This window comes from Haliaeetus leucocephalus, unplaced genomic scaffold, assembly GCF_000737465.1.
Source record: "Haliaeetus leucocephalus isolate CR32 unplaced genomic scaffold, Haliaeetus_leucocephalus-4.0 Scaffold68, whole genome shotgun sequence".
Classification (NCBI taxonomy): Eukaryota; Metazoa; Chordata; class Aves; order Accipitriformes; family Accipitridae; genus Haliaeetus; species Haliaeetus leucocephalus.
In genome coordinates, this window is record NW_010972504.1 from 103,033 (window position 1) to 116,833 (window position 13,801).

General features: G+C 40.3%; 1 protein-coding gene across 1 annotated transcript; it reads left to right on the plus strand.

Moving 5' to 3' along the window:
• The first annotated feature begins 8,981 nt into the window (after positions 1-8,981).
• On the plus strand, positions 8,982-13,326 carry NGF (nerve growth factor (beta polypeptide)). The gene is made up of 3 exons (XM_010578455.1): positions 8,982-9,135; positions 11,710-11,898; positions 12,449-13,326. The coding sequence occupies exon 3, from the start codon at positions 12,461-12,463 to the stop codon at positions 13,178-13,180; it is 720 nt and encodes a 239-aa protein (XP_010576757.1). The 5' UTR covers positions 8,982-9,135; positions 11,710-11,898; positions 12,449-12,460; the 3' UTR covers positions 13,181-13,326.
• Positions 13,327-13,801: the final 475 nt, after the last annotated feature.

Consider the following 13,801-nt stretch of genomic DNA (forward strand, 5'->3'; position numbering starts at 1 on the left):
GGAGTCCTATTTTATATATATATACACAGTTTGAAGTCTATATTGAAAGTTCCAAAGTAATCATCACATGTCAATCATTAATTTTAGGATTTGCTTTATAGATGATATACAATTCTAGTATGCTCAGATAACCTATTTGTAGCTGGCATTCTTACTCCTAGCTCACTTAATTTTACCAGCTTTATGCCATTGAAGCCATCAACTTCAGGAGAATCAGATTCACATGCTCCTCCTAAGGGTGTTTTCTGTCATTTATTTTCAGAGAGATTTCTCACTAGTTTTATTAAGTGACCATTAATTCATTTTTTCCTTCACTGTATTCAGAGATTTTTATCCTGACAATTTCTGTATCTTTTATTTAATGACTGTCAGTTTGTCTTTGATATCTTATATCGGATAAAATTTTCTCTTCTGTCAGGGTGGCTCTGTGCATGCTTAACACTGTACTAACAGCCAATCGGTCACAGTAAGAACTGCATCCCACTGCAAGTTTTTACTGGTATGGCCATCATGACCTGAAGATCATGTATTGTTTTCCAAAGGAAGCCCCATTTTAGATGACTGCTGATGACTCTAAATTCCTATGAGTGTATTCCACATGTGAGAGTATCATGATGCCAAACATTACATTCTTAAAAACAGAAGTCTCAATTATGCTTTACAACTCAGTAGTTACAAAGTGAGCCTTTTAAAGTTGAGCTCTGCCTGTCCTGTGTCACAAGTCTCCATCACCTACTGCAAGAAACCACCACCTGTTGCTGCAGGCTGCATCTCTCCCATAAGGCAGCTTCACTTGGCACCCTGTGCTCTGAGGCAATGGAGTGTCAATGAAGGTGAGGAGCAATAGACTTGTCTTCCTCTTTTTGGGCTTCTTTGCAGAGGCACTAGCAATTGAAATATTTACGTACTGGTTCAGAAGGATAGAAGTGATAAAATTAGGCTCTTCCAAATAAGCCCATTCCCATTACTTATGCCCCAATACGCATAAAATAAACCCTAAGAAGCATTTTTCAAAGCCTTATTGGTTTCTGATTTGGTGAATCCCCACCCTGCAGGTCAAGGCTCATAGTGCTATTTTCCCTTAAGTACCCAAAATGGACAGATACATCATGGGCTATCAAGCACTCTTGTTATTACCCTTGCGTAGACTAAACTTGAGTCAGAAATCTAGAGGTAGTTATTTGTTGCACATCCTGTGATGACGATGATCATGGTGACATGATGCATGCTAATTGCTGCAGGGTAGCATTTTTCTCAGTCTGCTGCTCTCCCTATAAATACTCAAAGGAACATTTCAGTACTGGAGGCATTTGGAACAAAAGGAAGTGTATGAGACACAGGTAGCTTCCAACTGGCTCTTCAACACACATAAAGCTATTATTTACAGAATGAGTCACTGTAGATATAACAGAGGAATGAAATTTTGAGTCCATTAGAAATTCCCATTTTCTTGCTCATCAGCTAAGATCAAGGGAAAGCTGAAATGCAGTGCCTCTGACACTGCTCTTAGTCATAATGGCTTAAGGATTCCCTTCAAGGCCTCTCAGGTCTCAGAAGTTTTTTCTCTGAATTGCTACTGTTAGATTTTAATTCATATACCTGTTCAAGTGTTTCAGTGAGGAAGATGTGCCAGTAGACACCTTCTCTTTAACAGCAACTTCAGCAGCAACTGCCTCCCTCCCTCCGTTCTCTCTTATCACCAGAAGCAGCGAGATAAAACTAATACACTATTTGTTGCTTATTTTGGTGACCTCCGTGATCCCATCTGCTGCACAGAAAGCCAAGCACATCATTCATCATTGCAAATAATACCAGAAAACAAGCGGCAGTTTACTGGCTGCAAACCATCTGCTACCAGTAGCCCTAGCACAGCACACATGCTCCATATTGTTTCATTGGGAAGAACTGCACAAAATTCACTGTTGGGTCAAACCCTATATAGTGTGAACTACTTCTTTTGTCATTATTGACTAAAGCAAACACTTCTCATCTCTGAAATGGAGAAGTCTAATCAAATACTTTGGGGACTCTATTGGCTCATACAGTATTTTGAAAACTATTATTTCCTGCTATTATGATGTTGGTTTTCTTCTATTTCCTGTAATCTGAATTACAAAATTGGTAAATCAGATGTGTATTCTCACAAGCCTAATCCCTTATTGTTCCACACCTTCAGGATGAACTGCATGAGACTTGAGAGTAACTAGGTTATTTGCACTAGGGAGCTCACTTCTGAAATGCGCGTCATTTCATAAATTCAAGATATATCAGTGTTTCTGTAATCACAAAGACAAAAAAATTCAAACATCCTTTCTGTTTATTTGTTGCACATCCCTAAAGTATGCCAACAACTTTAAGAATGACAGAAAACAACATCCCAAATTGTATCATACATTAGATTACAACATTCTATGCCTATGTTTATTGCCAGTGTTTATTTTTGTTTAGAAAATAACTTACTTGCTGTATTTGAGCCAAACTGAGCATTAAACTGTCTTTTCTCTTACTAGCGTAGGAGCTACTTTAATGGAATCTGGTGAATGTGCAATTAGAAGGCTGCACTGTCTTCTCTATTAAAATAAGGCACTAAAAAATATTCTGTATTACAGACCTACTTGCTTCATTTTTACTAACATTTACAGATAGTAATACCACATTGATAGCCCAATTCTAGTGCTTCACTTTACCTTGTCAGGCATTACTGAAAGCAGCAGGGTACCCAAGAACCTCAAGACCTACAAGACAGGCAGGTCTTATGTATTATCACTGGTTTCTGTGCTCTAACAGCCTAATCAGTACTCTGTGTGCAATAAATAGTAAGTATCTACAATAAAACTGAAACATAATTAAAGCTTTACTGGTACATTATGGACTACAGACAACAAAAAGGCTTGCCAAAGCATTTTGTAAAATTTTGTTCCTTGAATTCAAGCAGCAGCACACTTCATGCAAGTTGAGGATGCTCCCACCTGTTTAGTACTATGACAGTAATTACATGAGGTGTCAGAGGTGTCCTGTTATAAAATCAAGGCCTGGTCTTAGTTTCCACTTCATGCTGGTAGAACTGTAACACAGCAGTATGGTTTTAATTACTGATCGCTCCACCAGGTTTTTATTTATTTTCCCGGTCTTCCAAGTCTCACGTGGTGAGATTTCACAAAGCAATACAATCTCATATTTACAGAACTGTATAATGCTAAGACAAAAACCTCAAAGGAAAAAAAAAAATATGGCACTCTTCAAGGAAAGCAAGAATACGTTCCAACCAGACATGACAGAATAAACACTTTTAACACACAGAGTGTACATTAATCTCTGACAAACCAATAAGGAGGAACTTTTTGCTGCCCACCCTATCCCCACTCACATTTAGCAAAAGCACGTGGCAATAAACACTCAGATCACACTGTCAGCAAAAGCTAATTGTAAAATTAATTGGACTGAAAACTGAAAAGTTTTCAGTGCTGAATGCACATCCTCAGCCTTTAGAGTTCACTGTAGAAAACTCTTCTGTGTTTCTGAGTGGAAAGCAAATCATTATTCTGTAAAAAAACACATTTTTTTTAACCTGTAAAGTTTGGTGGCTGGATCTAAATCATGTGCAACTTAAAAATAAAAAGTCAAAGTTTCACTTGCTTAAGTGAAATGTGATTGAAAATGATCACTCCCATTTGTCTCAAGACAATGTGTATTAAATTCTGCCACAGTGCAGTCTGATTATTAATGACAGAATCCCTTTTTTTAACTTAAGAGCGTTTGGGGGACTCAGCCAATATACCAACACTAAGAAGGGATAAATCATCTGTGTAGAACTGTAAGAGACACTGTAAGGTAGGGATTTGCCCTAAAGGAGGACTGTGATTTGACAGTAGGAGTCCACTGCATTAGTACAGTTTGTAAACTAAACCTTAGAGGTTATCATTACTAAAGTGCTCGTTGATTGTCAGCTGGCCTAGCAGGGAAGCTTTACATACACTTGTGGCTAAAACTTCTATTGTTCTTGGTCATGACAAAAAAATTTTGCTTCACCTCACAATGATTGTTCTAGACGTACCACGCTGTATAAAAGAACAGCATTATTGTTGATCCTGCAAAAAAACCTGGATGACCAGTTTCTGAGTACTGTTTCTAGTTGAAACAAGGCAGTACAGTGAGACTACAATTTCTGCTGGAAACTGACTTACTGGAATTCATGTTCCTTTAAGACTTAAATATATCTTAAATGCACTACATTGGCAGCAAAGAAGAAAGCAGCTGTTTCTCTTCGTTCTACAGGTATGAGAAAAACCAAAACTGTTCTTAATCTCAAGGATGATTCTTCTCAGAGTGATCCGAATGCTCTGGGACTGATGGACACTGGGAAGTTCTTATAAGCCCCAGAGCAAATTTCCGTACTGGAAAGCTGTCCACTGTTCATGATCAAATGTAACTAGAAATAAGAAACATCAGAAGACCATGAACTATCTGAAATGTAATTATATGTTTTTCAAGTAAATTTCAAGTCGTAGGTTTTCATCTGTCTCCCCTGGCCTTTCCTGCTGAGTCAATGAAAGAGCAAAATCAATCCACTTTAAACACAAATGTAAAGATACCCCTGCAATGTAGCAAAACATGGTGTTGATGTTTTGCCAGTTACCATCAATTATATATAATATTATTCTGTGAAAAAAGCTGATTTTAGAAGAACACATAACTGGAAGGGACCCTCCTGGTTTGGTTAAGACCAGTCACTTCTGTTTAAAATACACCCCCCAGAAAAGCTATTTAGAACATTAGGCTTGTGACAGATGTGCAAAAGAAGTATTTCTGATTTGTCCTGACAGAGCTGAATACCTGAGACAGGAGTTTATGTTGGTTAAACATCACCACTACTGGTCTGCTGGAGTTGTGCTAAATCAATTTTCCATTTTCTCTCCTTCAGAAAGTTTAAAATAAAACATTAACATTCTTGAAGTAAGAAGCTGCACTGTTCAGTGTCCTGGGGAAGAAGAGTGGGTGATGTCCTGGAGTCCAATCTTCCATGCTGTATTTCCAGTTATACAAGTGGTAGTCATGAAATGGAACTACTTCAACATAGTACACCGTTTTTTCTCCCCACTGTAATGATACTTTATCAATGCTTCCAGGTTTAAAAGAGCTATATTTCTGTATTCTAGCAAAACCAGAAGTGCCAACATTCAACAGCAGTTTTCACTGAGAAGCATCAAATCTATAAATTGCTCTTAGAATTCCAAAACTTTCACATATATCTTTACATGCTTTATAACCCTGTTGCTAACTGTCCAAGTACTGCAGTCTGAATTGAAATTGATCTGCACTGGAATCACAAGTTACAAGTTTGGGAGTTTTACATGGAACAGAGATCTATACAGAGATTTGGCAACAATTTTAAGCACTGCTGTTCTTACTGGAAGCAATTCATTTAGTAAATTTACTAAATTTTCAGTTCTAAATAAGTTTCCAGGCAACACAACCTTTTAATCCATTCTTCCTCAGATTCTGTAGGATAACTGTTTAAAAAAATGGGAATTCCCTATATATACTTGGTTTGTTTGGCACTTGTTTCACTTGCAGGTGCCTGCAAGCAAAGAGTTTTCCAAGACACAGAACCACTTGCTTTTACATGTAATCCATTTCTCCGGTCTTACATTAAACCCCTTGTAACATTGCTTTTAGACTTCAACTTTTACTAGTGACATCTTTATTGCGTGATTGCCAAATAAGCAAAGAGGGAGACTGATCATGCATATTTCTACTATTACCTTTTTCAGACAGCCCTTAGATCAGTTCGTAAATACTGTTATTTGTTTTACTTAAACCCCTATGAAGCTTTCATGTGCAAATAGCACTTTTTTGTAGTTATAATATGCCACTACTTCTACTATACGTGCTGAGACAAAGAAATAAGAACGAAGTGGGGTTTTTTTTAACCCCCCCCAGGTCTGTAATCCTGAGTGCATGTAAATTCTGGAGAAATACTTACTTCAGTAGGATATTTTATTAATCTCTGGGAATGGTAGGTAGAGAGGAATAGTATATGGATGTTGCCTTCTGCATCATTTGAACAACACTGCATCATTTACCGGATTCCACCACAAGCCGGAATCCGGGAAGAAGACAGTAAAAGAACTTTAAAAAAAGCCCTGCTGAAAATAAACTCTTTTGTGGTTAAAAACCAGCCAGTTGGAACTGAAGCAGTGTTTTCTCAGGGTGGCAGAACAGTCGGAAAAGTTGTTGGATTATTTTTGGCAGTGGCCAGCATATTATAGCTCTATCGTTACTGTTACTAAACTGTCAAAAGCCGACTGAAAGGTTTATTGCTTTACTAGTACATTCTTGCAAAAATGTAGCAGCATACCTGGTAGCATGAAGCTTTGGATTTTAGAACTTTGTTTGACCTGACACATTCGTATCACTGTAACTAGCTTAACCCCTAAATACGTCAACCACACAGGTACAGTAGAACATGATCTACAGACAGCAGCAAATCCACAGAGTGGCCAAATCATTGCAGAAGTGTTGCACAACGTGATACAATGAGCATGTAACAGATTGACTCCTGTGCCCTGCACTGTTTGAAAATGGTCTTGGAAGATTTCAGTTAGATTTTTAAAAATTAAGTAGCTTGTATTTGGATCTTGGTAAGAGCCAAACCCAGTGGCTACAGTTACTGGCAGCCAGCTCTCCTGTGGACAGAAATTGTGCAGGTGTAAAATGAAACCAGTTCATGCTCTGATGTTAGCAGCATGTTCTCCTTAGCAAATGCACTTGAATCTCCACACTGAACCCAGCAGGATCTTTTGCAGTACAGGAGGACCTTATACAATCCTTATTTACCTTATTAAGTAGAACAGATAAGCTATCTAAATACTTAATATTAATAAAATACTATTTCCATCACTTTCAATGGCACTCATGAATTACAATCAGAAATGTACTCTGATGAGAAGGTGTCAGTATGCCGAATTTAACTGTTGAGGAAAATAATGGTTCTGCTTTGACTTGGGGTCCATATGACCATTGACAGTGTAGTAATTAAGACTGGAGTTATTTCTGCCTTTACATTAGCCAGAGGACAAGCATTTAATATGTGCCTTCATATGTCTGCAGGTTTTGTATCGTCAGTTCTCAAGTATCAGCCACAATCAGATAATTGTCTGCCAACAAATGCCAATCTGTGATTCTCCTGATTATCTACTGAACTGACCAAGAGATTTCCCTGCTGTTGTAACTGTTGCTTTCAGCCCGTTGCTTTCCTCTTCTTCACTAGGCTTCAGCAGCTACTCTTATCTTCTGGCCAATTTCTCCTAAATCTGGGAACAGGTCTACAGTTTATGTTGCCTCACTGAAAAGAATATCCCAGCCAAATAGCTCTTTTGGACCCACTTTGAATCACATACCAAAACACCCCCAAAGTTTAAGGTCTTTGTCCTGTGAAAGGTCTTCAGATTCTCTCCTACACCAGGAAGACTCAAGTATGTCACTGGCCCTCACCTGATTCCTGCCTTAATGCTAGTGAAAAAAGGAAGCCTGCCTAGAACAGAAAGAGGATAACTCATTGTCTCTTCACCTCACCAATGCTAGTTCGCCAAAGGTCTTGATAAAGAGATTCCATCAGGTAAGGACACGCTTGGTTCACCCCCCAAAATGTCATCCCAAGCTTGTCTCCAAGTTTCATTTCGTACAGCATACTGATTTTCTGGGTTTTTTTCCTCTAAAATTGCAGACATCCAGCACTGAGGCTGACCAATTTGCTAGCTTTTAGCACACAGCGTCTTTTTGCTCTGGCAGTGTTAAGAGCCTTAGAATTTTTTTTTTTCTTTTTTAATTTTTCCATGTCTGAATGAAAGATCTCAGGCATCATCTCTTCACTAAACAAACCCACAGCAATTTCTCAAGTGGAACTCACACTCCAAACAATCAAGCAGAGTCCAGTTGCTATCGCTGGACAACCCGTGAGATGTTAGCACTCCAACCTGCTGTGCTGCACACGTTTTTTACTCTACTCACTTTCACTAAATGTGACACTACTACAAAACAGCCCAGCCAACTTTGCAACTGCCTTTCTTCACACTTAGCTCACTGATGGGGGGATGGGAGAGGCTAGAACTATCCTGTAGGTAGCTGGTATTTCATGTGGAATATTACAATCACTGACAATGTTACCATTTTTCTTGATAAAAACTCAGTGAAGAAACAAAAGTTACTTTCCACTGGCTGTTCAGAATGTATAGTAGTATGCATGCTGGCAACCCTTCTTCAGGGTCTCTAAAGAACTTCCAGCATTTGGGGCATCCTAAGAAGAGAAAGCATGGGACATGAACTGTGTCACTAAGATGGGTGCATGGCAGATTTGTGGATAGGGCATAGATAGGTTCACATCCTGCAGGTACTACAAACGTCTCTGGTTTTGAGTGTTTGAGTATTGACAATAAGAGTGCACCATTTTGAAGTACTGTGACAGAAAAAGGACACAGGGCTGGTGATAGTGCTGTTCAGAACAGTCTGGACAACCAAGCAGAGTAGCCGCTCAGTTTTACATTGGCTGCATTTGCTGGCACACAACTTGCGGTGCCTTTACTTGTTACTGGACTTGCTTCCCAGATGAAGATGATGAGGGGTCTGAGCCCTCATTTGTCTATCGCTACTGTGCAAACTGAGCTCAGATAGTGACATCAGCAGGTATTACTTCACTATGCTGCATCACTCTTGTTTCTGGTGAGCCTGGAAGATGCCCGAGGGATCGGGAGCAGTGGATTGTTAACCATGGTTTGGTAAAGGTGCTGAATAAAGGTAGTTCTGTCTTAAAAATGTGCTGCTCTTCAAAGTCAAGAACTGCACTTTAGACAACCTCTACACAGTAGCAGTGAAAAAGGCACAGTTCAGAGAGCCAAGCAAGTGAATTTGTGCCCGTATGCCTGCTACCAAGTGGGGAATGGTACTGAAAACACTTATTTCCTGGCTCTTTACTGAAACAAATACTTCTACTTCTAGTGGAACGCAGAATAAGCAACTCCCAGACTCAGCTACGCAGTCAAACTGGCCCGATGGCATGCTGCAGCCAATCCCAGCTCAGCGTCTGGATGAAATAAAGACCTTGCTGGGGGAGCAGTTTTTTGTGCAGTATACTCAGAGGTAAGCACAACACACACACTCTTCTCAGAACAGACTGAAATTGTCTATTACCACTATCACACAGCAGCCTGAACAGCTATACCAGAAGAAGTGTTTAAATGACACTTGACCAACATACAAGTGGGAAAGACAGCTGTCATCCTGAACTTAAGAAATCACTGGTCTGTCTTCTAAAGAATAACAAGGGCAGTGTGCATTTAATACTCTTATTTCTGGAAAAGCTTAGCTCTTTGACTTATTAAACAAGTTGCTTCACCAATAGCCACTAGCTAGCTATTGTCTGGCTAAAATGGGAGCTTCCACTTATTCTGTCTTCTTTTATTCTGTCTCCAGACATCAAATCTTTTGTGGGGAGTGTTTACTCATAATGAGATTCGGTGCACTTAGAAGTGACAGTTCTCATTAAACATCCTCTGTTTTAGTACAGTTTCTGTATTTTTGGCATTGAAATGCCTGTGATAACCTTTGCGGCCAATGTTACAGATACCCATGTACTACCAGCACCCAGTATTGGCAGCTGTGCATCTCCCTGGAAGTTCAGATGGCTGCATTTGACACGCACTGTGAACACTTCTAGAAAGCACCATGAAAGGGTCTAGCAACTAAGTATGTGCAAAAGTTTAAAAATACCCCCCCCCAAAAGCCTGTGAAATACCTGTATGTCTCAGCAAAAAAGTCTACAATCCTCACAGTCTAAGGCATACCTATTCTTTAAATGTTAACTTTTTTTGCTTGTGTTGCCATCAAGTCTAGCCCACTTTTTTAATCTATCAGTTTCTATTCTCCACTAATCTAATAACTGATTAAAAAATTCAAATTTGAATCTTCAGGAAAACTACCAGATATCCCAAACACATTTTTTCTGTGTTTGGGCCACACTCCCCACAGAATGCTTTACCACAAGGAGAGGAAATACAAGGCAAGTTTAAAAAAAAAAAAAGCCGGTGAGATCTTTCTGATTTTGTGTTAATGGCCTTAAAGCAATAATCTTAGCATATGCAACATAAGAAACTCGGAGAAGGGAGATAAATATAGCTGCATTTTAGAGCAGTGAATCTTGTATAGCACAAAACCAGAAACAGCTCTTTGCTGACATTGCAACGTCTCTTTCCTATAGAAGGAAATAATAAAAAAAGGGTTTATGTATAAACACAATAGGTTGAGGCTGCTATTGGCATGTCTAAATTGTGCCTGGATTTTGTTCTGCAAACCTTTTCCATTAACATTTCTGTCGGGAAAGCTAACTCTTTAGAGATGTAATGAACCATCTGATTTTAATTTGGTTGTAGAACAAGGGGTTACTCTCCGAATCATGCATAGCCAAGCTATTGAGCTACACCCAGCTCTATTGCCTTATACAGATGATGATGACTGCTCAAGCACGAGCAGCATGTGGGAAGGCAGCAACCCTCAGCCTTGTTTTAAGCAAATTAAAGTAGCTTTGGAACAGTAAGGATTTTCTCCAAGAGAGAGATTTGACTCTCCTCATCATCATTTTGTCCCCAGTTCTTCCGGCCCAACTGTTGCACAGACAACTGCTAATGTGGCTTTTGGCCTTTCTCTTCTTTTCTTCCCTTGATGCAGGACTGTAGCATCTTCACCCTCTTCAGTCACTACCTTCACTCGGTATCTCCTGCTGATTTCTTAAATGCTTCCCCAGCCCTGCACAAACACTGCTGTTATTTCATTTCAGCTCTTGTCTGAGATAAACACTATCCACACAAGATCCTATGGGACATCTTAGGGTTCTGCATTTGCTACAAGATTGTGATCTAGCAAAGCTAAAGCTCTGGTTGAGTGCTTTAGTGCTGCTTGGGATTCTAGTCTGAGAAAGATGAACAGAAAGAGAGGGAGGGGGAACTTCAACAGTAATTGACCCACACCCAGAAAAAAACATTAAGACATGCTGGGAAATCACAGTGGAACTGCAGAGCCCGATTCCTCTTTTACAAAACCCTGTTTGTCCAGTCTATGTGCGGCTGCCTGCCTGCTGGCCGGACACAGTGTAATTCAGGGCCAGCTGAGACATGTCAGGCAAAACAAGGCAAAGAGACAGGGGAGGAGCCTCACTTGGTAGTTTTTTTTCTGTTTATACCCTGTCTCTGCTTATTAAGTCTTCATAGAGGAAATACAATGTCTGCCCTTAACTGCGATTTCAGATCATTTTTTAATGTCTCTTAGTCCTAGGATGCCTGCTGCTGATTTGTTAACCCAACATGTGGCTGAATTAGTAAACACATGGTAATTACCTAACAAGGTATTACTGCTGCTGGTCTTCTAGCATAAAATTGTTCTTAGCGAAGTTTGAGACATCTGTCTTATGCTTTTCCACACCCAAACAGATGTTTGTATTCTCCAGATCGAAGGAAGACTAGCGCTGACAGTGGATCTGCTATGCAGTGACAATTGTGGAGCTTCTTGCTCACGGCACTGAAAAAAGGAAGGTGTTTCCCTGTACATAATTCCCAGTACTATGGCCACAATAGTTTTAGCTATGCCATACCTAAGATGCCAACCTAGAAGTAGCCTGTCACCCATGGTGCTCCTATGTAATATCCATATTTGTCCTAATAGGCAGCTTGAACACGGAAAAATCCCATCTGCCCTTGAGACATGTGATGCCTGAGCTCTTCTGGGAAGGAGCCTGGGCTTTATCTGCCCAGAATCAGGAATGTGGTGCATCCCGAAAGGGCATATGGGATAGATGGAGGCTGCTGGAGGCTGCTGAGCCAGCCAGAGTGGTGGGTCCTGTCCACAAGGCAGGCAAGCGTGGCTGTTGAGCGTGTGATAATGGCACGACTCACTAGGGCTTCCCCCCTTCCACAAGTACCAGCTTGATGGTCCCCACCCTAGCCCCAAGGACACCTCTGCAGACAAATTAACTGAACGGACAGCTATTTTAGCCAAGGGACTGCTTCTACTCTCACTACTCTGCAGGGTATTTGCAGCCAAGAGACCAGCCCTGGCCAAAAAGGTTGCTGCAAAAATCAGTACAGATTTTACTCCTGGGAACATGCTGTCACCATATGGTCTCCACATTAATAACACCAAACAAGTGCTTCATAAACAGTGTTCTAATAACAAATACCAGAGGAATTAATAATAATCTAGCTATTATTTTCTAATGTTCTCGCTTTATTAAGAACATCTATGCTGTCTGAATGAGCTCTTCCGGAAGAACAACATCTGGCACCCACATGAATACCTGATGAAATCTGTATGATCCTGGGTATCTTATAAATTTATTGACAGCAATGGCATCCATTTGTGCCAGCATGGCTTACAGTAACATTACGTTTTTCTTTCGTTCTAGGTGCATAGCGTAATGCCCATGCTGTACTACACTCTGATTATAGCTTTTTTGATCGGCACACAGGCAGCTCCAAAGTCAGAGGACAATGCTCCACTGGAGTATCCTGCAGAACACTCCCTGCTCAATACCCACCGGAGTGACAGACACCACACTCCCAAGGCAGCTCCACCAACAACCCATGGCCACTCTACTTGGGCAATAGGTAGAAGAGAAGCTATAAATATCACCATGGACCCAAAATTTTTTAAGAGACGGCGTTTCCGGTCTCCTCGGGTGCTGTTCAGCACAGAGCCCCCCCCAGTGTCTGGGCAAGGACAGAATATAGGATTTCTCAGCAATGCAGATTCTCTCAACAGGACTGTCAGGACCAAGAGGACCACGCATCCTGTATTACACCGGGGAGAATTCTCAGTGTGTGACAGCGTCAGCATGTGGGTTGGAGACAAAACCACAGCCACTGACATCAAAGGCAAAGAGGTGACAGTGTTGGGAGAGGTCAACATTAACAACAACATTTTCAAGCAGTACTTTTTTGAGACCAAGTGCAGGGACCCTAAGCCAGTCTCCAGTGGGTGCCGAGGGATTGATGCAAAGCACTGGAACTCTTACTGTACCACAACACACACCTTTGTCAAAGCGCTGACAATGGAGGGCAAGCAAGCAGCCTGGCGATTTATTCGAATTGACACAGCCTGTGTGTGTGTGCTCAGCAGGAAGTCTGGGAGACCCTGAGATGGATGCAAACCCCATGACAACATCTTCCTACCCCCCTACCTCAGTCTGTAAATTATTTTAAGTTATAAAGGACTGCATGGTATATTTATAGTTTATACAGTACAGAAAGAACCTCATTATTTATTAAACTCTTTTGGAAACCTTTTGTGTTTTGCTATTTATTTCCTGGCAGAACTCTTCAAAAGATGTTCACCTTAGTCTCATTCAGCCCTACAACTCTGAAATATCCACAGGGCCACCGAACAATCTTTGCTCGCCATTCTACAGAAAGAAAACATTTTTCACACAGTTTTCACACATATTCCTCTCTTCCACAACAAAAGAATTTTTCTCACAAAACCTGCCAGTTCACGGTGAAAATCGTGTAGGTTTATTTTAAATTGAAATGTTTTGTCCAACTACCAAGAGACTGAAAAAGACCTTTCAAAACTTGCTTCCAGTTTTACTAGTTATCCATAAAGATATTAGTCTTATATAATTAATCATCATAGTGAATCCCTGGTAGATATACTAGTTCTTCATGTTGCTAGACAAATTTCTAAGTAAGACCTTTAGTGCATTTTTTAAAATAGCTAAATCATTTTCACTGCAAAAATAATCCATTCTGAATTATTTTGG